Raw genomic sequence first — 24416 nt, 5'->3', positions numbered from 1 at the left:
TTAAGGAAGGAAGTTGATCCCTCGGTTGTGTCCTAGCGTCCTATAACATGGTTCACAAAAGGTTGGTTGATGTGGTGCCGGATGAAGTCAACTGTTATACCTTGTTTGGTTGTTTTTCGTTATGTTTTCCGGTAAGTATCTAGTTTACCAGCAAAGGGGATGACGATGATGATGTTCAGTGGTTATTGAGAATGAAGAGTGGGGATTCATACACAAGGCCATAACCAAAAGCAAGTATAATACGCAGTTCGTGATACAGCCATTCACAATACAGCATGCATTACAAGTGACTATATGAGCGAGAGAGAGAGAGAGAGTTACTTACCTCTCGGGGCTTTGCTGTTGCTTGTCTCCCCAGCTACAGCAATTGCAGCAGTGAAGTTGATGCCGGCTAGTGAACCTTCAGAAAACCTCCCCCAGCTCGTGATGGGAACCAGTTCTTTCTCTTTTTCAGATGCTGGCCTCTCGTTTTCTTCCTCTGCTCATGAAATGGTGGACGCCATCACAAAGACTGAGACTGAATGATGGTTGAAGATGAAGCTCCAAAGAGGTTGCCTTTTTTCTTTGTATGCAAAAAATGGTTCGTGTTAGAGGTGACGGAGTCAAGAATCCTTGTGTTGATGGTCTTTTCTCTGTTGTTATGGTGAATCAAAAATGCTCTTCGTTGTGTTGTCATGCAGCAGAATTGCCTGCCAAACAACATCTCTCAGGATTTCTTCTTTGTCTTTTTTCATGTTTCCTGTTTTCATTGTGTTTTCATTGTATAAGGTGGCCAAGCAGTTCAAAATTCGTTTCCCTTTTGATGTTAGATCGTGGTTCTGTGTAAAGATTGTTTAGCTTGTACACATGTTGCAGGACAGGGACAATGTTGTATGTTAAAATATGTTGTTAAAGCTGCCTTACGGGAAGGCTTCTTCTGCAGTGCCTATTTTATTTTTTGTCCTTTTCTTCTCTTTTTTTTTGTTTTTTTTTTTATTTTGTTTTGTCTTTTTCGTTTCTTCTCTTTTTTTCTTTTTATTTCTTTTCTTTTTTCTCCTTTTTTCAATTAAATTCAATAATAAGAAAAACTAAATCAAATACTAAATAGTAAAACAACAATTAAAAATAATAAAACAAAAAAAAGTAAAATTAAAACATAACCTAAAAATGAAAATAAAAAGGAAAGAAAATAACCTAAAATAAAATAAGACAAAGATAAAATAAATACATAAAACCTATTATTTAATCAATCCGGACGAAATTGGGTGTTGACACCATTTCTGTTGAAGAAAGCGATGACTGAGTCAGACTTTTGAGGGGTATCGAAGCTAACGTGCTTGGAAACCTGGAGAGTGGTTTATGGTAAGAAGAAGCTAACGTGCTTGGAAACCTGGAGAGCGGTTTGTGGTAAGAAGCCACAGGTGTCTATTTAATGTAAATTGACGTTGGAGCGAAAAGAGAGCCGATGAGGAAACTCGAGGGCTAATCGAGGGAGATAAGCGACAGTGGGATGATCGACGACGGGATAGGCAACGACAGGAAGGAAGAAGGCAACGGACCTTGGCAAAATCTATGTGAGGCAGAGTGATAGAGAGAGATTCTGATGGAGAAAGGATAAAGAGACACATGTGTTAACTAGTTAACTTACTAAAATTAATAAGTTTCAGTTTTTTTAATTTGAATTGTAAAATAATTTAATTAGTTTTTAGTAAAAATAATTTAATTTTTTTAAGTATAAAACAGTTAACTACAGTTCAAGTTCACCCACCCCTAACCATGTTACTAATGTGGATACAAAAAAATGAAGGGCCACAATATTACAAGAGTATTCCGATCCCGTTGAAAATTCAAAGACAATTTAAAATTTATTTTGAAATAAAATGAAAAATGGCATGAGTGCATCCCATTATTGAGAAAATCACATTTAGCATGTTTGTGTTGGGATAAACTTAAATGTTAGGATTTTATTAATAATTTTATTTAAATTTTATTTTATTAGTTTTGGGTCTAGTAATATTTAGTTTGATTTGATAGAGATATAATAGAGATAAGTAGTTATAATTTTATATTAATCTAGGTAGAATATTATTTGATGATAAATTAAGCAAATTTTATTTTTAAGACCATTGATATTTTATTTTTAGATTTTATTTTTATTTTTATAATATTGTAAGTATCACAACTATTTAGAATCCTTCTATTATCAATTAATAACAAACTCAATTTTAAAAAAATATTTAAGTATGTCGTGAGAGTTTGTCATATGTATCAATTTTCATCATTTCATGCATTATTACTTACTTTTCTTAGGATTTGAAAAAATCCATCACCATTTCCCTTGAGAAAGAAATCTATCCTTTCTTTATGGAATATAAGATTAAGAAATACTGAAGATTAAGAAATAAGATTCTTTGATTTAAGGAAAAGAAAAGAAAAAGTAAAATATTGATTGTAAAGTTTAATATTGATGTAGATCTAAATTTTAAGAGTGGAAAATTTTGTTAAAAAAATATTTTTTTAATTGATATGTTTATAAAATAACTAAATTGTCCTTGTTTAAAAGAGAAAATTAGATGGAATGTTAATGAAGTTGAATTCTGCTGCATTTAATCAAAATTTAAATGATTCAACCCTTTTTAAAAAGTTGCTCTAATTTAAATAAGAAACAAAATATAACAACTAAATAGTTTGTACAGGTTGAATTACTATAATCCAGTTAAACTTAAAATTTTATGAAAAGATTTGAGACCAAATTTAATTACTATTAAATAGGTATTTTGTTTATGCTGTGTTTTCATGGACTAGTGATAAATCCTATCTCACATACCAAATGCTGACAAAAGCGCAACACCGGATTTGCGTGGATGAGAACATAAATAAAATATCACAATAAAAGAAAATGTGTTTCGAATAAAATACATAAAACCATAATTCATGGTAGAATATAATCCCTCATGCTATATAATCGCTTATGACTTATCTCTTCAAACAAACTATATAATTTCTCTATTTGTGTGAACAATAAAAAAAATAAAAGTAAATTGGAAATACTTCTAAAATATTCTGCATTTACCCTCTTTTCATCTTAATTAGAGGCAAATCTTATAAATCAAAACGAGTAGAGGTTTTTTTACGGATCAATTAAATTTGAAAATTATGTATATGAATGTTTTTCTAAAACATTTACGTCCAGATTAAATTATGTATATGAATGTTATTTTAGTAATGAGTTATACTTATCCAAGATATTGCAATGAAACTCATTATCTTCCACTGAAATTTAAATAACAAAATAAGTATCCAAGTCAACGACGGGGACTATCTTACATAAAAAATACCAATAATTGAAATGTTATTGATTTATTCAACATCTTCTTTGTTCTTGTAAGAAAACCTTGCTTGAGTGATAATGCTCATCGAAATTCATAGTAAGCTGCTGCAGCCAAAGGTATGGAGATTTGTGTGTTTTGTTTCATCGATTGTTGGACTTGTCTGTTATGCTTTGAGCTCTTCTTTCAATCATTTATGTGGCGCTTGGAAGTGGTGGAAGATCTTTTTCTATATTGGTTTTAGTTTCTTCATCTCCCTTTCCACCTTGTTTGCAAAGGTATGGGAGTACTCCAACTCTCGCGCTGTTTGGAGGCTCACACGGCCTTCTTTTCTTGGTTTTGCTGATAACTTCTGTGTACTCCTTTTTCTTCGATAAACAAGTCACAGAGAAACCAGATGCATATGGTCTGGTTTCGTGTGCAGCATTTGCTATTATGTCACTAGGCTTGTCAAGACTCAGTCACTTTGGATTTGAGGTCGATCTTGGTTAGTAATTGTTGGAGGGAGTTTCAGTTATTCCCTCATCATTCTTCGTTCGGCCTTGGATGCTTCAGCCAGAACTGGGTATGCTGGAATCCATGTCAACGATGACGTAGTCATCGAAATTGGTTCACACTCAGAAACAAGCCGAAATTTTTCAAGAGTTGGTTCACCTCAAACTATTACCACAGTTGGTAATTCCCTCGGCATGCCGCAAGACGTTGTTGTCTCGGAAGGAGACGAAGATTCAGTATTCGTGGTCACTCAAGGAAAAGATGACAGTAACAAAAGTATCATGGCACGATTCATGGAATGTATAGAGGTGCTTAAGAAGGAGAATAAGACCCTTATCAGCACAATTTCCAAACACGTAGATGGATACCTTAAAGCTAGTGTGGTCAACAAGATTCCAACGGTGGAACTCCATGCTGACAACAACTTGGTGGTTGATACATTGCCTGCTGGAATCATCAATGACCTTCACGAAGCCGTGTGGCTGATACTGGCTGAAGGGTTTGAGGAGGATTGTTGCAGAGTATACTATACTTGCCGAAGGGAGTTTCTGAAAAAGTGTTTATGGACTTTTGGGTTGCAAATGCAAGAGCTTTGTATGGAGGACATTGATAAGATGGAAAAGATTCAGAGTTGGTTAACAAAGGTTTTGTATGTAATTGATAATGTACTCCTTCCCAATGAAAGGACACTCTGTGATCGCGTCTTTAAAGGGGTCTCTTCCGCTGGGGACTTTGCTTTCACTGTGGTTTGTAGAGAATTGAATATTTGTTTGGTTCGCATTGCCAATCATTTGGCAACTATTATGGAGTGTGAAAATTTTACATATTATGAGGGTGGTGAGCTTCATCCTAATATATGTGAATTGATGTACAAAATTCGTTATGTTTGCATACAGAGGGATAATAAATCTAGGCAAGTATTAGAAGGATACACCATGTTTGATAAGGAGGGAAAGCTTTCACCGTCTGGGAATGTGGCCAGGATAACAGCCCTGATAGAGAGAATTTTGGAAGTGGAGTCCAAAAAATACCATAACCCTTCTCTGGGATATGTTTTCATCATGAACCATCTGAATTTCATAGAACTAGAAGCAAAGTTCTATGGATTGGTTCCTATTTTTAGTCAAGATTGGCTCCGGAAAATCACAACAAAATTTCAGCAAAACCTCGAACTCTATCTGAGAAGCTCGTGGAATAAGATTGTGGACTTTCTAAAGTTTGATATTTGTGAATCAGAGACTAGTGTTGCGATTGGGTTACTGAAAGACAGGATAAATTCGTTCAACGAACACTTTGATGAGATATGCAATGTTCAGTCTACTTGGTTTGTGTTTGATGAAGAGTTAAGAAAACATATTGTAAAATCCATAGAAAACATATTGTTGCCAGCATATGGAAACTTCATTGGAAAGTTGCATAATTTTCTTGGCAAACACAGTTATAATTATATTAAGTATGGAATGTTTGACGTCCAAGATCGAGTCCGCAATCTGTTTGTTGTGATGAACAATAAGAATCTGTATCTGAAGCACAAGTGGAAGACATCCAAGCGCTTGCATTGATTTAGAATACAAAATTTTTATTACTGTGTTGTTGGAATATTGTTGTTCGAATATATAACAATTTGTGTTAATAGAAGTGTATTTTTCAGTCTTCTTATATACTTCTTATTGTTATGGTTAAGAACCTAAATATAATTAAAAATATGTTTGGTGATTATCTCGAGTGAACAATTGTAGCTCCAAATCATGCCAACACTACCAGTGTACATTTAAGCTTAAAATTACATAATTATTTTTTACTTCTCTGTTTTAGATTTACATAGCTTAAATCCCATCCAAGTTATATTCTTCGGTTTTTATTTATATATTTTAGATTTTCACAGCCTAAATTATTTGACACGTTTAAACGAAATTGTAAAATGAATTCTTCTCGCAGGTGATTATTGATATATCGAATTAATTGGATTTGTGTTTGATGCATTTTAAGGATTTTATTGATTTTTTGATCGCATGAGGGGATTGCTTCAAGTAGCATTGATTGGAAAAGAATTACCCAGTTTTAAGTCAACACGTAAAAGATGGATGGAGCTTTCCCACTTACTTCCTTTGAAATTTCTACAATAAAATAAAATAAATGGATGAAACCCATCAAAAAAAAAAAAAAAAACAACGGTGGTTTTTGTCCAGAAAGCAAACCTTGCTTAAGAAAAAACAGAGTGCTCATGTTCATCAAAATTTGGATTTGGCTACATCAGTCAAAGGTATGGAGATTAGTGTGTTTTGCTTCATCTATCGTTGGCCTTATCTGTTATGCTTTGAGCTCCTCTTTCAATCTTTTACTTGGAAATTGGACCTGGTGGAAGTTACTTCTTTACATTGTTTTCAGTTTTATAATCTTCCTTTCCACCTTGTTTGCAAAGACATGGGAATACTCCAACTCTCGCTGTTTGGAAGCTCACACAACATTTTCTGTTTTGCTTATCACTTCTGCATACTCTTTTTTCCTTGATAAAGATCTGAAACAGAAAGCAGATGTCTATAGTCTGCTTTCTTGGGTTGCTTTTGCTATCATGTCTCTAGGCTTGTCTAGGCTGAGTCATTTAGGATTTGAGATTGATCTACTGTATTTCTTCTGTGGACTTTTGACCGTACAACTCATGAAAATAAAACTGTGGCTAGTCACTGTTGGAGGAGCTTTCAGTTATTCCCTCATCCTTCTTCGTTCCAATTTGGATCCTGCACCAAGAAGTGAGTATCATGGACTTCAACACCAAGATCATGTAGTACTTGAAATTGGTTCTCATTCAGAACCACAAGGAACCAGTAATAGTGTTACTCAAGGCACAGTTTCACCTCAAGAGAGTGGTACTGGTAGTGCTCCTCCAGAAAACATTTATGGTACCAAGGAATGCTTCATGGGTTGTATAGAGGCTCTTAAGAAGAAAAATGGGAACGTTATCAGAGCAATTTCCATGCATGTAGACAAATACCTTAAAGCTGGTGTTCTTAGTGAGGAGCAGATTTCAGAACCAGAATTGCATGGCGATGACAACATGGTGGTGGATTCATTGTCGTCAGGAATGATCATCAAGCTTAGTGAAAGTGTACAGAAGATGGTGTCAGATGGATCTGAGGAGGAATGCTTGAACGTGTACAGTAATTGGCGGAGGGAGTTTCTGAAAGAGAGTATGTGGGCATTAGGGTTGCAAGATGAAGAGCTCAACGGGGAGGATAGTAACAAGTCGGAGAAGATTGAGAGGCTGATAAAAGCTATGAACATAGCTGTGAGGATACTCTTTCCCAATGAAAAAAGACTCTTCAATCGTGTCTTTAGCCGCTCCATTCCCAATGGGGAGTTTCATTTCAGGGAACTTTGCACGGAATTGGCTACTAGTCTGCTGCAATCTGCCCGTGCCTTGGCAACTTGGAGCCATTTCATGCGCAACACATTGCAGGAGTTGATACAAGACTTTGAATCATTTACAACACCATTAAATATTGTAGTGGTCCTGATAAGGCAGAGATTGTGCATTTATGAAGCTTCGGAAGATGTATCACTCATTCCCGGTGGCGGGATTCATCCTATTACCCTTGAAGGGATGTACTGTACTTATTCGGTTTACAGAAATAGGGAAATTAGGAAACTTAGCCAAGATTTAATGGAGGGAAAGATTCCAGCATCTGTGTACATAGACAAAGTGAGAATTCTGTTGAAGAGTAGTTTGGACGATAAGTCCAAAAATGGTAATAAGCTTGAAGTGATGTACTACATTAAATTTCTATACCAAAGTAGGGAGAATAAAGTTAGACTAGGTTTAGGTGAAATTATTTCACCTGTGTGTATTTACAAGATGATAGAGATTGTAGAGAGCAGTTTAGAAGCCAACTCGAAAAATTACAAAAACCCTTCTTTGCGTTATGTTTTCATCATGAACAACCGGCGATTCATTGAAGTAGAGACAAAACTGAATGGACTGAGACTTTCTTTTGGAGATGACTGGCTCTACAAAAACACAACAAAGCTACAAGAAAACCTTGAGCTCTATCTAAGAAGCTCATGGAATAAGATTCTGGACCTTTTGAAGGTAGACATNAANCAACNAGAGNCTAGTGTTNTAGCCGAGTTGATGAAAGACAACCTTTATTGGTTCAACGAACACTTTGATGAGACATGCAACATTCAGTCTGCATGGTCTGTCTGTGATGAGGAGCTAAGGGATCAAGTGATAAAATCCATAGAAAACATGTTGTTGCCAGCTTATGGAAGTTTCCTTGGCACATTTGAGCAACTTGTTGGGAAGCATGCTTATAAATACATTAGGTATGGAATGTTTGAGGTACAAGATCGACTCAACAAATTGTTTCTTCTAAGGGAGATGAATCCGTTGCTGGAAGAGAAGGAATGATTAAGCGAGTTAGATTTCGAGAACAATAACTTTATTATCTCAGTTCCAAAGGATTTGTGCTCTGTATACCACTGAATGTTTCAAGACAATCACAAATGTGTTTCCTTTTTTATTTTGTTTACATTTTTTAGATTCGCTTGGTTCAAATTGAAGTTTGGATACATTTTCATAATTCTATGCCTGAAGAGAGGGAAATAATTTCTAAGTTTGGGAAGATTTAGTATACAGGCTTAACCTATCTATGAATACTTCCGGGATTTATGCCAACTGTCACTGGTCTGCTCTGTTGTGCAATGAGCTTCTTATTCAAATACTTACCTACATTATTACAAGTATTTTGGTACACATGAGAGTTAGGCAGAGTCTTACAAGTTTGAGATTCATAAATGTCTATTGTTTATCAAATTTCATCTCACTTTGGGAAACCGTGTTACTGTAATCTCCGTGGAGACAAAAGAAATGAAGTACCACAATATTATTACCAGAGTATTCCGATCCCCTTTAAAAACCAATGACAATTTAAAATTTATTTTGAAAAAAAAAAACAAAAATGGTAATAATTCTAAAATAAAATAAAATAAAAGTAAATTGGTAATACTTCTAAAATATTCTGCATTTTCCCTCTTTTCATCTCAACCAGAGGCAAATCAAATAAATGAAGATGAGTAGAGGATTTTTTACGGATCAATTAAAATTGGAAATTATGTATATGAATGTATTTTTAAAAAATTTATGTCCAGATTAAATCATGCTCATTGATTACGATTTCATTCATCATATTGTAACACGACGACCTTTGACATGTAAAAATGCACTTGAACAACCATATAACGATTTCAATGAAATTTTAGATGAAAGATCTAATTAAATTAAAATCGTGAAAAAATAATGCAATTTCTTCTAAACATGATAAAATTAAACTAAAATCGTTATATAGAGTATGAGATTATCCAAATACTGAAGAAAACTCAACACTTCTTCACTCACTTTCTTTAAAGGCATAAAAAAAATAGTTGTTTTAGAAACCCTTTGTCATACATGGCGTAGGAAACTAGCGTGAAAAATAAAAGCTCGAAGAAAGTTGGAACTTTCGCTGGGTAAAAAATAATTTTTTTGAAAATTTAAATTAAAGTCAAATTAAATTTTAAATTTTTAAAATAATATTATAAAGACCAAGAAAAAAATTATATCTCAGAATTAAAATAAATCTTCAACGTTTCAATAATTTATTTTGGTTTTTTTATTATGTTTTAAATAAATTATATATGAACAAAATATTGAATTAAATTAAATTAAGTTTTATTAATTATTTGTTTTTTATTTTAATTAGTCATTTTGTCATAATATAATAAAATATATTTAATCACTATTTACATTTATGTATTTTAATTATTTATTATGTTATAATAAAAAATAAGGTTATTATATTTCATTTAATCCATTTACTTTCTTATTTAACCGATTACATTATTCTATTTGAAAATAAAGATTAACAAAATATTTATAATAGGTGGGCTTTTTTTCATAAAATCCTCCATTCTACTCAATTATCAAATCAAAATTCCAACTTTTTATCATGCTTTTTATCCATACATTTTTTTCTCAATATCGGAAAAAATGTTTTTAAAAAATACAATTTTTATTTTTCTTTTAAATAGAATGAGTAAAGAAGTTGAATTTGAAGAAATTCTTTCATCCTAACGACTATTTCAGTTCAACTATAATTATATTAAAGTTATTATTCACATCCACAACTTTAATGTTTTTTAATTAAAAAAAATCACATCATTTTTCCATAATTTCAACATCTTTAATTGAAGTTATATATTGGTTACATGACTTTAATTATTTAAATCTAATTAATTAACATAAAGTTGTCTTTAACCTACACAATTTCAACATTTTCACATAAATTGTCATGTGATTGCAATTTTTCACAGCAAAGTTTAATATGGTAAACACGACTTAAGTTTGTTTGTAATTTTTATTTTAAAGAAACCTAATTTCCAAATATAAAGAACGACCAATAGAGGCCGCACTCTCCCCGTTTACTTACATGAAAACTAACATCACATTAGTTTTAATTTCATAGTTCATTTTTGGGCATCAGCAAAAGTCACATCGTGCCTTGTTTAGCGTGAAAAGAGTTTGGACCAGGTAAACTAAACTAAACAAGGAATATGTTGAGTTTTTCTAATATGTAGAGTAAGATATCTGCTTAATTTATATCTAACCCTAAGTAATCCTTAGCAGTAAGATATTGGTATATTTTTCAGCCACAATAGAAAAAGAAAACTACACCCAGATTTAAATAATTAAGAAAGATTAGACTTACCTTTTCGAAATACACCTCATCAGCAATATTTTATTTCACGTATCTAAGATAATCACTCAAAATTTAAAGTCAGGGAGATATCGTTTCCATATTGGTAGTCAAACGATACTGTTATTGATTTTCATTTTGGAAACACCCTAGGCATTTCGCACTGAAAACGACTGAACAACTCTGAAAAGTGTGGTGGATAGATTAAAACATACCAAAAAACGACAACATATCATTCAAAAGATTCTGGACAACTGCTTCCGAAGAAGATAAATAATTAAAACAAAAATACTAGGAAAAAGATAAAGTAAATTATAAGTGACACCGTTTTCTGATTCTCATATGTTCTTAATTTTTCTGTTTTCGCAATTAAAAGTGAAGTCAAAGGTCAAAAGACTGGAAAATGTAATAAGGAAGTTTTAAACGAAGAAATAAAAAAGCAACAGAAAAAGTAGAGTTACCTGCAAGAACCGGTAGCCACGTTCACTCTCTACTTTATCTTCTTCTCTGGTCTCTGCTAACTATCCGCGTTGTTTCCATTTTCCACTTTTGTCCCTACTTATTCAACAAACCGCGTCTCACAAGGGGGTATAAAGGTCATTTGAGAATTCTCTGATCCTCTTCTTGGTTCTTGTTCCCTTGGCAGTGCAAGTGATGAACTAAGTAGATTTCAAAATGTCCGAAAACGGAGAAGAGAAGTTACTTGCTGTGGCGCGGCACATAGCGAAGACGCTGGGCCACAACAACACCATGTCTGATGACATTTTCCAAATATTGTCCAACTTCGATGGAAGGTTCTCGCGAGAGAATCTTTCGGAAAAGGGCGCAGATGCGGATTCCAGAGCCTGCGCCGCACTCGATCATTCCCTCAAATCCCTAGACCACCGGATCTCTCACCACGTCTCCTCCGACCGTCCAATTTGGGCCGACGCTGCTCACGCCGCTGCCTTCCTTGACGCCGTGGACGAGCTCGTCGCTGTTGTTGCCGAGTGGAACCACCTCGCCTCCGACAAGGCCGTCGCCGCGTGCCTCGTACGGGCCGAGGACATGCTCCAGCACGCCATGTTCCGCCTGGAGGACGAGTTCCGCACGCTCATGGAGCGCGGCGGCGAGTCTTTTGGCCTTACTAGGAGCTACCGCAACGGTGAGTCGACTGAAAACATGCCGTTTGAGTCGGAGGAAGAAGACGAGGAGGAAGACGAAGGGAGAAACGGGGGAGACGAGGAGCAGATTCCGGTGGCGCTGCCGGTCACGGACTTCGACATCGTCATCGACGCGCTGCCAGCGGGGACGATCAACGACCTCCACGAGATCGCGAAGCGAATGGTGGCCGGAGGGTTCGGTAAGGAGTGTTCGCACGTGTACAGCAGTTGCCGGAGGGAGTTCCTGGAGGAGAGCGTGTCGAGGTTAGGGTTACAGAAGCTCAGCATCGAGGACGTTCACAAGATGACGTGGCAGGACCTTGAAGATGAAATTGAGAAATGGATTAAAGCCTCCAACGTCGCTCTCAAGATCCTCTTCCCCAGCGAGCGGCGTCTCTGTGACCGCGTCTTCTTCGGATTCGCCTCCGCCGCGGATTTTTCATTCATGGAGGTTTGTCGCGGATCCGCGATTCAGTTGCTGAATTTCGCGGACGCCGTCGCGATCGGTAGCCGGTCTCCGGAACGGCTGTTCAGAATCCTTGACGTGTTCGAGACGCTTCGTGACCTAATTCCCGAATTTGAGGCCCTGTTTTCTGATCAATTCAGCGTCTCGCTCAGGAACGAAGTGATTACAATTTGGAAAAGGCTGGGGGAATCAATTAGGGGCATTTTTATGGAGCTGGAGAATTTGATTCGCCGAGATCCGGCGAAGACGGCAGTTCCCGGTGGCGGTCTGCACCCAATAACTCGCTACGTGATGAACTACCTCCGAGCGGCGTGCCGGTCGCGGCAGAGCTTGGAGCAGGTTTTTGAAGACTACGGGTTGAAAGAGTACCCGAAGCTTGATGATAGAGTCCACTCTTCATCTTCTCTATCAGTGCAAATGGATTGGATTATGGAGCTTTTAGAGAGCAATTTGGAAGCGAAGTCGAAGATTTACAAAGACCCTGCTTTGTGCTATGTTTTCTTGATGAATAATGGGAGGTATATTGTTCAAAAGGCCAAAGATAGTGAACTAGGAACCCTCTTGGGAGATGATTGGATCAGAAAACATGCTGCAAAAGTTCGACAATTCCATGCGCACTATCAAAGAAGCTCGTGGAGTAGGCTATTGGGGAGTCTGAAGCTGGATAGTACTGTCTCACTGCCCCCTAATGCCTTAGCAAAGTCAATGAAGGAGAAGCTCAAGTGGTTTAACACAGTGTTTGATGATATTTGCAAGGAACAATCTTCCTGGTTTGTTTTTGATGAACAGCTCAGGGAAGAAATAAAAATTTCTCTTGAGAAATTCTTGTTGCCTGCTTATGGAAACTTCATTGGGAGGTTCGAGAATGTTCCAGAAATCGGTAAGCATGCTGATAAGTATATCAAGTATGGAACAGAGGATATTCAAGCCAAACTCAACGAATTGTTTCAGGGATCAAGTGGTAACCGAAAGTGAAGGTGAAGCTGCTTCGAGTTGTTCGTGTGTATTTGTAGTGTAATTAATTAAAATTAAAATACAATGTTTTGGTTATCACAAATAGTCTTGTACTATATAAATACCACTTATGTTATTCTGCTTAGCATCAATGTGGAAGAGCATTTTAAACGATTCTGTGGTACCATTTGAGGTGGTTCTTATTTTTCATATCAACTCTTTTGAGCTGTGCTAAGAATAGTATGCATTTACCGAATCAAGCAATTTTTTATATATTTAATCTTTTATGTACGTTTACATTTTCTGGTTTTCTTGTTGCAGACATGCCGCCTCTGATCCAATGGTCCAAAAAGTTTAATGATTTTTAAATCATTTATTACAAATACTCGTATGGTTCATTTATATAAACTCAGAATCCGTTTTTACTCCGCGTGTTAAGCGGATAATGGATTCTTCCAAGTAACAAAAGGGGGTGTGTGCTGATAGAATTTGATTGGAGCTATTCTTAACCGATATTGAACCTGTAATTTTCTACAAGTGGTAAGATCCCAAAGTCTTTGAAGTATTTGACGGTTATTTCTAAGAGTTAAAATACAGGAAGATATTTATCTATAAAAGAACATTTTGATGCTACGTCGGATTTTGTAATCAATAGAGAATGAGTATGACATCGAGTGTGTATTTCTTTAGAAATAATAGATATATTTTTAGTGTTTGTTTTCCTCCATAAAATTGTTAATAATATCAAATAATATTAGTAAAATAAGTATTTATTTCAAATAAGTAATAATAAAAATAATAATGTGATATTTTATTGTAAAATAAGTATTTATTTTAAGTTGCCTCAAGACAATGAAGTTTATTGGATTTTGTTGGGTTGTAATTTTTTAGTACATCTATTGAATAAGGTAGATACATAAATCCTCACCTCAATTTCAAGAGCTTGATTAGTATATGAGAGATGCTCGTCGTGGTTATGATTCATCTAAACAGTGGTCAACTTATGGAGTTTGCAGGTAGATTAGTCTTTTGGCCAAGTTGTACTAATGTTGTCGACTTAAGGTGATTTTTGTTTTGTGTTGCTGATTTAGGTAAGTTTAGTGTTGTTTACTTGGGCAAGGTGTTGTTAGGTTGAATAAGCTTTGTATGGCGTTGTCAACTTGGGTTCGCTATATTAGGTGTCGCCAGCTTGGATAGATTCTATTGGGTGCTACCAGCTTGGACAAGTTTTGTTGGGTGCTGTCAGCTTGGAGAAGCTTTATTGAGTGTTACTGGCTTGGACAAACTTTGTTGGGTGTTATTGGCTTGGGCAAGCTCTATCACTCGATTGGTCGAGTTCATAATGAATTTATTAGTGATTGTGAAGTATTAATGAAGAGTTTTTCTAAAATATTGCAATGAATGTCTTGTAGTGTGAAACATCATTTCACATTAAATGGTCCTGATCGAGGCTCACATGGTTGTATCTCAGGGGTTGAATTCGAATTTGAGGAATGAAACGTTGAGAATTACACGTGGAAGGGAAAACGTTGCTTGACTGAAAGTCGTTTCGTTTCGAACTCATTACTTTTATATTTGATTTCTTTCTCCGTTCTTGTTCTATTTCAAGCATTCTTCGTCTTCTCACTTCCTCTCGAGCATTCTTTGCGCTTGTTCTGAGTTCGTGTTCATAGTCTTCTTCTTCGTGTTTTTTTTAGTATGCTTCATCATTATAGGTATATCTTCTTCTTCTCCTTATATTATAAGTACACTGTATGAAAACAATCATATTTGGTCCACCAAAATCAAGTATGTATATACAAAATGAAATGCACATAAATGAATATTTCACGAAAATATATCAAGACTCTTTGTGACTATCTTTACAACTTTTACAATTTCACAATGATGAAGCTACACAAAGCAACGACGATTGGTTGAAATAATATAGGGAAGGAGAGTGGGGACGACTTTGTCGACTAAAGGAAGTGACAATCACTTTATCTCTTAGAAGAAGTGCATGGTGAGAGAAATGCCTCGTTCTAAATGTTGCACCAACAAGAAGAATACTACATTAACAAGATAACTTATGAAGGAGTTTGTAAGAGTGTTAAAGAAAAAGTGAAATTAATAATACAACAAAAAATTATTCAAAATGAAATATTTAAAGAACTTCCACTAGTTTAGAAAGGACTTTAGACGTCTGTTATTTTGGGCTTTTAACGTTTGTTCTTTGTCCGACGTCTATACGGGTGACGTTAATGAGACGTCGGACCTTTTAGGCCAGACGTCTCTACAGACGTCCAACCTATTTAGGTCAGACGTCTATATAGACATCAGACTTATATAGGTCAGACGTCTATATAGATGTCCGATCCATACAAGTCAGACGTCTTTGAGGTTGCTCCTGACTAATGGTAATTCGAGTTTACAATTTTATATTTTAATTAAAGAGAATGTATTGTATATTTTTTTTATTAGATGGTTTTAAAAACATAGTAGAGGGAATTAGAGAGTGCAAAACACAAGAAATTGCCGCTAAAGAACGCCGCCCAAGCACACGAGAATAATTGCACCAAAACCCAATGAAAACACATTTTAATCGGTTCAAATGAAAGATAATGCATAAAAGAGTGATGTAATCGGAGTAAAACTAATTTAAAATGGTGTAAAAGTAAGAAAACGAACCTGAAAAGCGTAACCTGTAGAAAGAAAACGCGACAAATAACTGCACCAAATCCCAACGAAAACGCATTTTAATCGGTTCAAATGAATGATAATGCATCAAATAGTCATGTAATCGGAGTAAAACTAATTTAAAATGGTGCAAAAGTGAGAAAATGAACCTAAAAAGCGTAACCCGTAGAGAGAAAACGCGACAAAGATGATGAACAATGAGTGCGCGTAATGATTGCCTCGCGATCACGGTGTTTTAATGTCGACATTTAGAAGTCGGTTCTCCTATAACAGACGTCTAAAGGGCTTTAGAAGTCGGTTTCCCCCCATAACAGACGTCTAAATGAAGTCAAAAAGTGACTTTTTAAATTTCTGGGTTTAGGGTTTAGATGTCGGTTCCCCCAATAACAGACGTCTAAAGTGCTTTAGAAATCAGATTGGCGGGATCAGATGTCTATATGGAGCCAAAAAGTGACTTTTTAAATTTTTGAGTTTAGGGTTTAGACATCGGTTCCCACAATAACAGACGTCTAAAGTGCTTTAAAAGTCGGATTGACGGGATCAGACGTCTATATGGAGCCAAAAAGTGACTTTTTAAATTTTTGGGTTTAGGGTTTAGAAGTCGGTTCCCCCAATAACTGACATCTAAAGTGCTTTAGAAGTCGGATTAGCGGGATCAGACGTCTATATAGAGTCAAAAAGTGACTTTTTAAATTTCTGGACTTAGGGTTTAGACGTTGGTTCTCCCATTAACTGACGTCTAAGGTGCTTTAGAAGTCGGTTCCCCCCATAACAGACGTCTAAATAGAATAAGAAATTATTTTTTATTAAATTTTTCGTTTAGTTTTGGCGTCTTTCTGGGGGAGCCGACGTATATGAGGGCGTATAGACATCGGTTATGAGGGCCCCAATGTTTATCATATTATAGACGTCGGGGCCCTTCTTATCTGACGTCTATATTGACAACTTATTTACGAAAGTGCTCCGGTCATTAATTTACGTCGGGTCCCCGCTTAACTGACGTCTAAGGGGTGACGTTAAAAGCCAATTTTGCACTAGTGTTCAACATAAATTTGTAAAAGTTTGTTGTAACTTTCTTTTTCCAAAAGAATACTTAGTTGTTAAACTATTTATGTAGAATTACCTCTACACAAATTAACTTTCATAGCTTAACATTGACTTTAAAGAATTACTATGATTGATTTAATCAACTCTGATGACTTAGGTCCAATCAGACCTAACACACGAAACCTCTTCACATTGTAGTTAACCCAGATGAACCAAATCACTTGTAGCATCCATCTTTGGAGTACTCAGCACAACGTTTATACTAATTAATGACACACCGCTCAACTATACTTCTAGGCCTCTCAGTGCAAGCGCTAAAGTGTCCAACAATTCCAGACCGCTCTGAAATTTCTTAAAGTATTTGGTTGTTTATGTTTCACTCATGTTCCACAGAGTAAGTGTGACAAGTTTGATAGGAGAGTTTCACTAGGCATCTTTATAGGCTATAGTAATGTCAGCAAAGCCTATAAAATTTTCCAACCCCAAACTGGAAATATTATTATTAATAGGGATGTTCACTTCGTGGAAGATGAAGAGTTGAACTTAGATAATTTAGAAAAAGAAGGGGTTAGACCATGGCAAAGTTGAAACTCAAGTTTTCTGGTTAAAGCATTGAAGAAGAAAATGACTGGCAAAATCAAAAGGTGGATGATGCTCCTGTGAGAGGAACAAGGTCACTCTTAGATATTTTTGAAAGGTGCAATATCGTTGTATGTGAACCTACTGACTATGCAGAAGCAAAAAAGGACCGAAGGTGGATAGATGCAATGGAGGAAGAGTTGTCAATGATAGAGAAAAAAAAACCTTGGATCCTAATGGATAGACCTCAAGACATGAAGGTAATTAGAGTCAAGTGGGTGTTTAGAACCAAACTTAGTGTTGATGGCTCAATCAACAAACACAAAGCTAGGCAAATGGTTAAAGGGTTTGCCCAAATCTTTAATGTTGATTATTCTAATACTTTTGCTCTTGTTGCTAGATTGGACACAATTAGGTTACTCTTTGCAATAGTTGTACAAAGAACTAGAAAGTGTTCTAGTCGGATGTAAAATCAGCTTTCTTAAATGGTATCTTACAGGAAAAAAATTATGTTAAGCAACCCCAAGAATTTGTGAAGGAAAATAAGAAAGATAAAATTTATTTTCTTAAGAAAGCTCTTTATAATCTAAAACAAGCTCTAAGATCTTGGTATAATAAAATTTATAAATATTTGCTAAATTTTAAATTTATGAAAAGTTTATCAACAATCTTGTATGTCAAGCACAATGATATTGACATTTTTATTATTTCGTGTCGATGATTTACTAGTAAGAAGAAATAATACCCGATTATATTCAAAATTTTCAAAACTTTAAAGAGGAGACTGATCATATTCAAAACTTCTAACAGGTGATGAAGGTGTTTGAAATTACAAATCTTGAATTTATATCCTACTTCCATGGCATGGAAATCATGCGAGGGCAAGATGAAGTTTTCATCTTCCACAAAAAATTTGCAAAAAAAATACTAAAAAATTTAAAATGAAAAAATGCAAAGCAATAAGCACTTCAATGAATAAAAAGGGAAGAGAAGCTGCACAGAAAAGATGGACTAAAAAATTGATGAAAGATATTTCAAGAGCTTGATTAGTTTTTCATTAATAATATAGACGTTTTTTTGGCTTCAAGTTTGATACAGGTTTTCTTTAGCAATAACAAATATCAACAAAGAAAATATGAAAAATTGTGAGGAGACTATCGTTGTGTTCGGATGGTAAGATTTGGGGGAGATGATTTGAATGGATTTGAGGATAATTTTTTTGTTGTTTTTTGAGTGGATTTGTGAGTAATTGAGGGTGGATTTGAGAGTAAAGTTTGTGAAAATTAGTGTGAGATTTGATTGATGTGATAGATTTAAAAAATTAGTTTAATTGATAAAAATTAAAGATTACCAAAATGTCCCTAATTATTAAAGTAATATAAAATGATATTTATTAATGTTATATTTAATTGTAAAAATGTTTATAAAGAATAAAAAAACTAAAAATAATTATTAAAATTAAATTTTAAAAAGTAAAAAAATTAAAAATTCATCCATGGACCTAAATCACACAGCATCTCCAACACAAAATAAATGAGTGAAAAACCATTGAAACAAAAAAAATTGCATGCTTCTAGCATAAGGTTAAAATAGATTTTTCACAACAAATCATCAAATTTCTTCTCATAAGCAAAGATGAAATTAACTTACCATCCCGCAAATCTCCTTCCTCCCTTCTTTTTAAATCCCTTCAAACGAACATAAAAAGTAACTACAATCTATCTTTGTAAATCACCTTAAACATTACCATCCCTTAAAATGAACGCAGGAGCGATAGAACTGTGCTGGGCGTTCCATGGTAAGTTTCTCTATCAGCATCGTGTGTTTAATGTCTTTGTGTCTTTCAAGGCAAACTGACCCAGGTGCAGAGTCTGTCACCAGTGACTTGCCAGATCAATCACATGCCTCCCAGATAAATGAAAAATTGGATTGTGTAGCTCTTGAAAACTCATCAGTATCCAAATGAAATATAATTTAGGACTGTGTTTCTAGATCTTATCACTTCTAATAAAGTTTAATATCAGATACTAGGTTTGTTATTTAAGTAGATTTGGAGAAAGTAATTAAAAAATTTTTAGAAGATTTAAAAATAATTTTTTTATTTAAATAGATTTAGAGATAAATAAAAATAAATTTAAAAATAAAATTTATAAAAATTAGTATAAAATTTTAATTTATATAATAGATTAAAAAAATTTATTTTTAAATTTATTTTTATTTTTTCTAAATTTATTCAAATAAAAAAAATTATCATTAAATCTTTTCGATTATTCCTCTTCAAATCTATTTACCTAAGACATAAAACATAAATGTGCTTCTAGTTTCATTATACATATTATTCAAACTTGAAATAGCATTAACTGGAATAGCTTAAACAAATCTCTCAAATCACTGAAAAACAATTTCACTTTTACAAATATTAAGACAACACCTAAAATAATACTATTTGAAGAATAAGGGCAAAGCTACTCTTATAAGATGGTCTGCAAGATAACTGTAAGATGCTTCAGTTAAATGAACACTGTCCCAAAATGCATACTTTGAGTGATTACTGCATAGAGGTGTATATGCATTACATATCTCAATCACTTCCAAATAACCTGATCCACAACACCCTCTGTTTGTTACCTCCATACCTATTTCATATATTTCCAAATATTTAAAATAAATATAAGGACATTATAGAAATATAAAATGAAGTTAATTAATGAATTATATCTTTTAAGGTATATTGAGTTTGACTTACCATAATGCTGAGGATGAGTATAAAGGTTGAGCAGTGGGTGGTACAAATCTCCATATACAATTTTGCTTTGAGGGAGTGTAGCTTGTAATAGCGAGAGTCTTTGAGCCAACTTCTGATTATACTTCTCACTGTCAGCATTCTGATGCACCAAACATTGCCTATCAATTTTGAATTTTAGGGACATTTGAAGAGGCACACAACCAAGAGGAGGAAGCCCAGCCACACCAATGTTCCTACATCCTTCGTCGTACAGCTCCTACATTATCAGACACAAGATAATTATTATGTTTTGAGATAAGACTAACTTATAATATATATAAATGAAATGCAGATTTTACTTTACAAATTTGTGCTTCAATTAATAGATTTTGATTTTCTTAAACTTCGTTAAAACTAAAAATCAGAACTTTTAAAAATGTATATTTCTTCTCTTATGAATTTCTTATTTCTTCTCTTACCTTAATCATGACGTCAAACTTATCAAGCAAATAATCTTGGTAAGCATCAATGGTGATGAACATGAGTCTTCTAGAGGGGAAGTCATGGAAATTCAAAATGAAATCGTTAGTACCGACAGAGATGAGAACAAGAGCATGTTGAAGTCTTTGCATGGCTTGATCTTCTCCTACGATTTGCTTGAGCTTCATTGTGTAAGCTTTGAAATATTGAAGCTGTTGGTCCATCGATAAAACATTTGTGAGAGATGCAGTGAAGTCATCAATACCAGATTCTCCCGAGGCAAAAGAAACTCCTGTTAGAAGTTCTTGGTCACTTAGGTCTGGATTTAGAAAAGGAGGGACAGTGTCTTTGATATTCAAGGCAGAAGCAAGAAAATCAGATACCAATTTTCCATTGCTGAATCTCCCTGTTGCTACATGCCCTGGGAAATCTATGCCATAAGGAAAATAATTAGCCTTAGAAATAGTTAGCAGATAATTGTTATTACCAGGATCAACAGTAGAATCTCCAAAAACAAGTATGGATGAGAATTTTGAAGATTCAACCAGATTCTTTGCAGCAACAACACCAATGTAACCATACATTAGCATCACAAGATGCATTGCAGATGACATTTCTGCTATTTTCAAGTCACACCTCTTATAAATACATACATATACACACACACATATATATATAATTTCCAATATTGTCATATTCGTGACACAATGACTTCGAACAAAACATATTTTATTAATAAGTTGAATTGTTAGTTACAGAATTTTGTTTTATTTGAAAGATTTTACACAAATTATCTACTAATAAAATTGTGTTAAGAAAGTTAATTATATGAGTGATGGGTGAAGTTCATGATGTACTCTATGATTGATTATGGATTTTTTTTTTTTACAATATATACATAAAGGGGTTTTAAATATTTTGATAAATAATATATTTTTGTAATTATATGTTTAAAATGTAAATATATTAATTATATTTATACTTTTGTAGTCAGTTAGTTAAATTATAAATTGACTGAAAACAAAAAAGGAGAATTGACATAATGAAAATCTACACTTAATATAGTTTTGGATTTAGCTCCAAATTAAATTAATTATATTTAAATTTGTACTAAAAATATTAAGATTGTGAATATAAACTTAGAATAACAATTCAATTAAAAAAAAATGTGTAACATTTGAAACTTTTTATACAGAATGGTGTTGTTTTTTTTTATTGATTTCCTCTTTGTTCGAAATTATTTAATTGTGTATAATAAGAATAAGAATATTTGTTGAAAAAGAGGAGTAAAAATTTATAAAGAGAGTGAATGAAGAAGTTTGAAAATGAGTGTTTCTATCTTCTTGGAAGGTGGTACTTAGAAATAGAAGTTATGAAGAGATGGGGAATTGAAGTACCTCTGCAAGGATATTTAAATTATCAATGCCATATTTCAGGATTTATTTACTACATCTAAAATATCTGCATATATTAAATACTATATTAATTATATGGATATGAAGGCATTGAATTGAATTTCACCAGCAGCATATATTTCCATAGCATATTGGTTAATGACTTCAAAATTTGTAATTTTGATTCACTTGGATGCAAGATGTGTATAGATAGCTAGAAAGTGTAAAAATTGAAAAGTGAAAGTAAATGAGAAAAAAAAATGTTAAACATTGAGCACAAATAAAAAAATAAATAGTTCATATAATAAATACTAAGATATTTAATTATTAGTATAATAAAAAATTATAGTTACAATGCAAAAAGCTTTAGTTTTATCAATTATATTTGATATATTAAGATAACGGCATTTATATGTTGTTATTTAATAATTATCATCGGTAAAAAGAAATTTAATAGTAATACATAATTAAAAATAAATTAATTTTTTTCTTTCAAAATGTTAAATTGTTAGTGGTTCATTATAATTTAACTGCAGCAAATTAATAAATATATCTGACAAATACTTAAACTTAAACAAGGTATAAATATTGTGATCAACAACGAATTTCAAACAAAACTAATTAAAATTAATTTTTTTTATTAAAATTATCTTTTTTATTATTATTTAAAAATAAAATATATCGATATTTATTATATTGAATCAACTACTTACTCAATTTAAAATTTAGTATATAATTTATTATGTGCAAAGGTATTAATAAAATATTTATAAAAAAATTATTTATTAATATTTTACCCATATTTATCTAGATACAAATTAAGTTTCTAAAATAATTGTTTTTCTAATACTATATGATAGACGACTCGAGCCCAATTATCTTAGAGTAGTATTTCTTTTATTTTTATTAAAGCGTGTGTAAAAGGAGTTAGGCATATAGTAGAGATAAGGAATTTTAGTCCTATATATAGACATGTCATCATCTCTTGTAAATGAACTTTGAGATAAATGAATTGTGCATTCTGTAGAGAATTACTCCAGAACCAATTCATTTTTGAAGTTCAAAGCTAAAGAATCCAAGGGATTCTCTCTAGCCACTTTTCATTCTCTTTCATTTCCCATCCGATTTCACTTCTCCACGCAACCATTACTCTCACCAATCGCTTGTAGCACGTTCCAATCAGCTTGTGGCACGATCCGCATCAGCCACTTCACTATCTCTAATCCGCATCAGACGCCTCGCACCACATCATCATTGCCTCTCGCATTCACTCTCATGAGAACCACACCTTCAAAGCTCCATTGCTCTCTCGCGGCTTCACTCATCGTCGATCCATATTTTAGAGCTCCTCCGCCTCAGATCTTCATCCACCAACCACAATTAGTCTCCAGATCTCCATTCTCTCGTACATTTCTTCTTTACCTCAGCCTAATCCTTCAATTTAACTCTTCTCACCTTCGATCAACGTTTTTTCAAGAGAGAGAATGGGAAATGAGAAATTATTTTATTAACAATTTTATTTTGTAATCAATTGGAATTATGGTTTAGTTTTCTTTAATTGTAAAGACTTATTTAATTTGGATTTCCGTAATGATAATATGGTTTAAAAATATAAATTTTTGTTCATAATTATGACATCCCAAAAATTGGGGTGTTACATATTATACTAATTAGAGGTATCAAAATGAGTCAACCCGTTGGGTTAGCTTATCACGGATTGAGCTAAAAGATGATAAGCTTAACCCAACTCACTTTTTGATGAGTTAGAAATTTTGTAACCTGACTCAAACCATTATGAGTTAGTTGATTAGTAAGTTAGCTCAATGTATTTTTTTTTTTCAATTTATTTTATACATTAATTGTGGTACAATAAATATAGACTGACTTGATATTTTTATAATAGTGGAATCATAATGGAATCAAAGTGTTAATCTAATTCTCAAAATATTATTATAAAGATAGTAGTTGAACATTAAAGTATCAACAAATATCAATGTATATAACTTGACAAACAAATAAATTAAACCTTCAAACTATTCAAATATTATTGAACAACATTCTAATATTTTAAAAGATAAAATTATGAACCTATAGTAAATATTTATAAATTAAAAAAACTTATAAAAAATGATAAAAAATTAATAAAACAATAATGTAGATTACAGGTCAACCTACCTTAAATCGAGTTTGAATCCTATGTTAAATGAGTTGAATTCAGTTTAATCCACATTTAAAAAAAAAAAAACTAAAATCATTTTAATCTAACTCAACTCAAACCAACACTGATTCTCAAATTCAAGTCATATTAACTCGTGGATTAAAACTTATTTTGACAACTATACTAATGACTCTATTTTTGAATTATTAGAAAAATGTTAAGCATTTGACAAATAATTTTACATATTATATGTATTTTAAA

At 33.4% G+C, this 24416-nt stretch overlaps 4 protein-coding genes across 5 annotated transcripts; 3 read left to right on the top strand and 1 right to left on the bottom strand.

Moving 5' to 3' along the window:
• The first annotated feature begins 577 nt into the window (after positions 1-577).
• On the top strand, positions 578-5365 carry LOC106763385 (exocyst complex component EXO70B1). The gene is made up of 4 exons (XM_014647582.1): positions 578-643; positions 769-815; positions 3587-3795; positions 3864-5365. The coding sequence occupies exons 1-4, from the start codon at positions 578-580 to the stop codon at positions 5363-5365; spliced, it is 1824 nt and encodes a 607-aa protein (XP_014503068.1).
• Positions 5366-6057: 692 nt separating this feature from the next.
• Positions 6058-8774, top strand: LOC106763384 (exocyst complex component EXO70B1-like). Its single transcript, XM_022782074.1, has 2 exons — positions 6058-6066; positions 6192-8774. Exon 2 carries the CDS (start codon positions 6376-6378, stop codon positions 8209-8211), a length of 1836 nt encoding a protein of 611 aa, XP_022637795.1. The 5' UTR covers positions 6058-6066; positions 6192-6375; the 3' UTR covers positions 8212-8774.
• A 2181-nt stretch (positions 8775-10955) lies between these two features.
• On the top strand, positions 10956-13369 carry LOC106764852 (exocyst complex component EXO70B1). The gene has a single exon (XM_014649275.2). The coding sequence runs from the start codon at positions 11210-11212 to the stop codon at positions 13115-13117; it is 1908 nt and encodes a 635-aa protein (XP_014504761.1). The 5' UTR covers positions 10956-11209; the 3' UTR covers positions 13118-13369.
• Positions 13370-19757: 6388 nt separating this feature from the next.
• LOC106763383 (GDSL esterase/lipase At2g24560-like) lies at positions 19758-21227 on the bottom strand. Of its 2 annotated transcripts, XM_022781663.1 has the most exons (4): positions 21091-21227; positions 20603-21024; positions 20145-20400; positions 19758-20034 (listed from the first exon to the last, which is right to left on the bottom strand). In XM_022781663.1, exons 1-4 carry the CDS (start codon positions 21215-21217, stop codon positions 19841-19843), a joined length of 999 nt encoding a protein of 332 aa, XP_022637384.1. In that variant the 5' UTR covers positions 21218-21227; the 3' UTR covers positions 19758-19840. The 2 variants fall into 2 exon arrangements, with proteins under 2 accessions (XP_022637384.1, XP_014503066.1); XM_014647580.2 differs by having other exon boundaries at positions 20603-21227.
• Between the last annotated feature and the right edge of the window lie 3189 nt (positions 21228-24416).

This window comes from Vigna radiata, chromosome 6 (genome assembly GCF_000741045.1).
Source record: "Vigna radiata var. radiata cultivar VC1973A chromosome 6, Vradiata_ver6, whole genome shotgun sequence".
Classification (NCBI taxonomy): domain Eukaryota; kingdom Viridiplantae; phylum Streptophyta; class Magnoliopsida; order Fabales; family Fabaceae; genus Vigna; species Vigna radiata.
The sequence above is the reverse complement of the archived record's forward strand: the minus strand, read 5'-3'. Positions and strand labels throughout refer to the sequence as shown.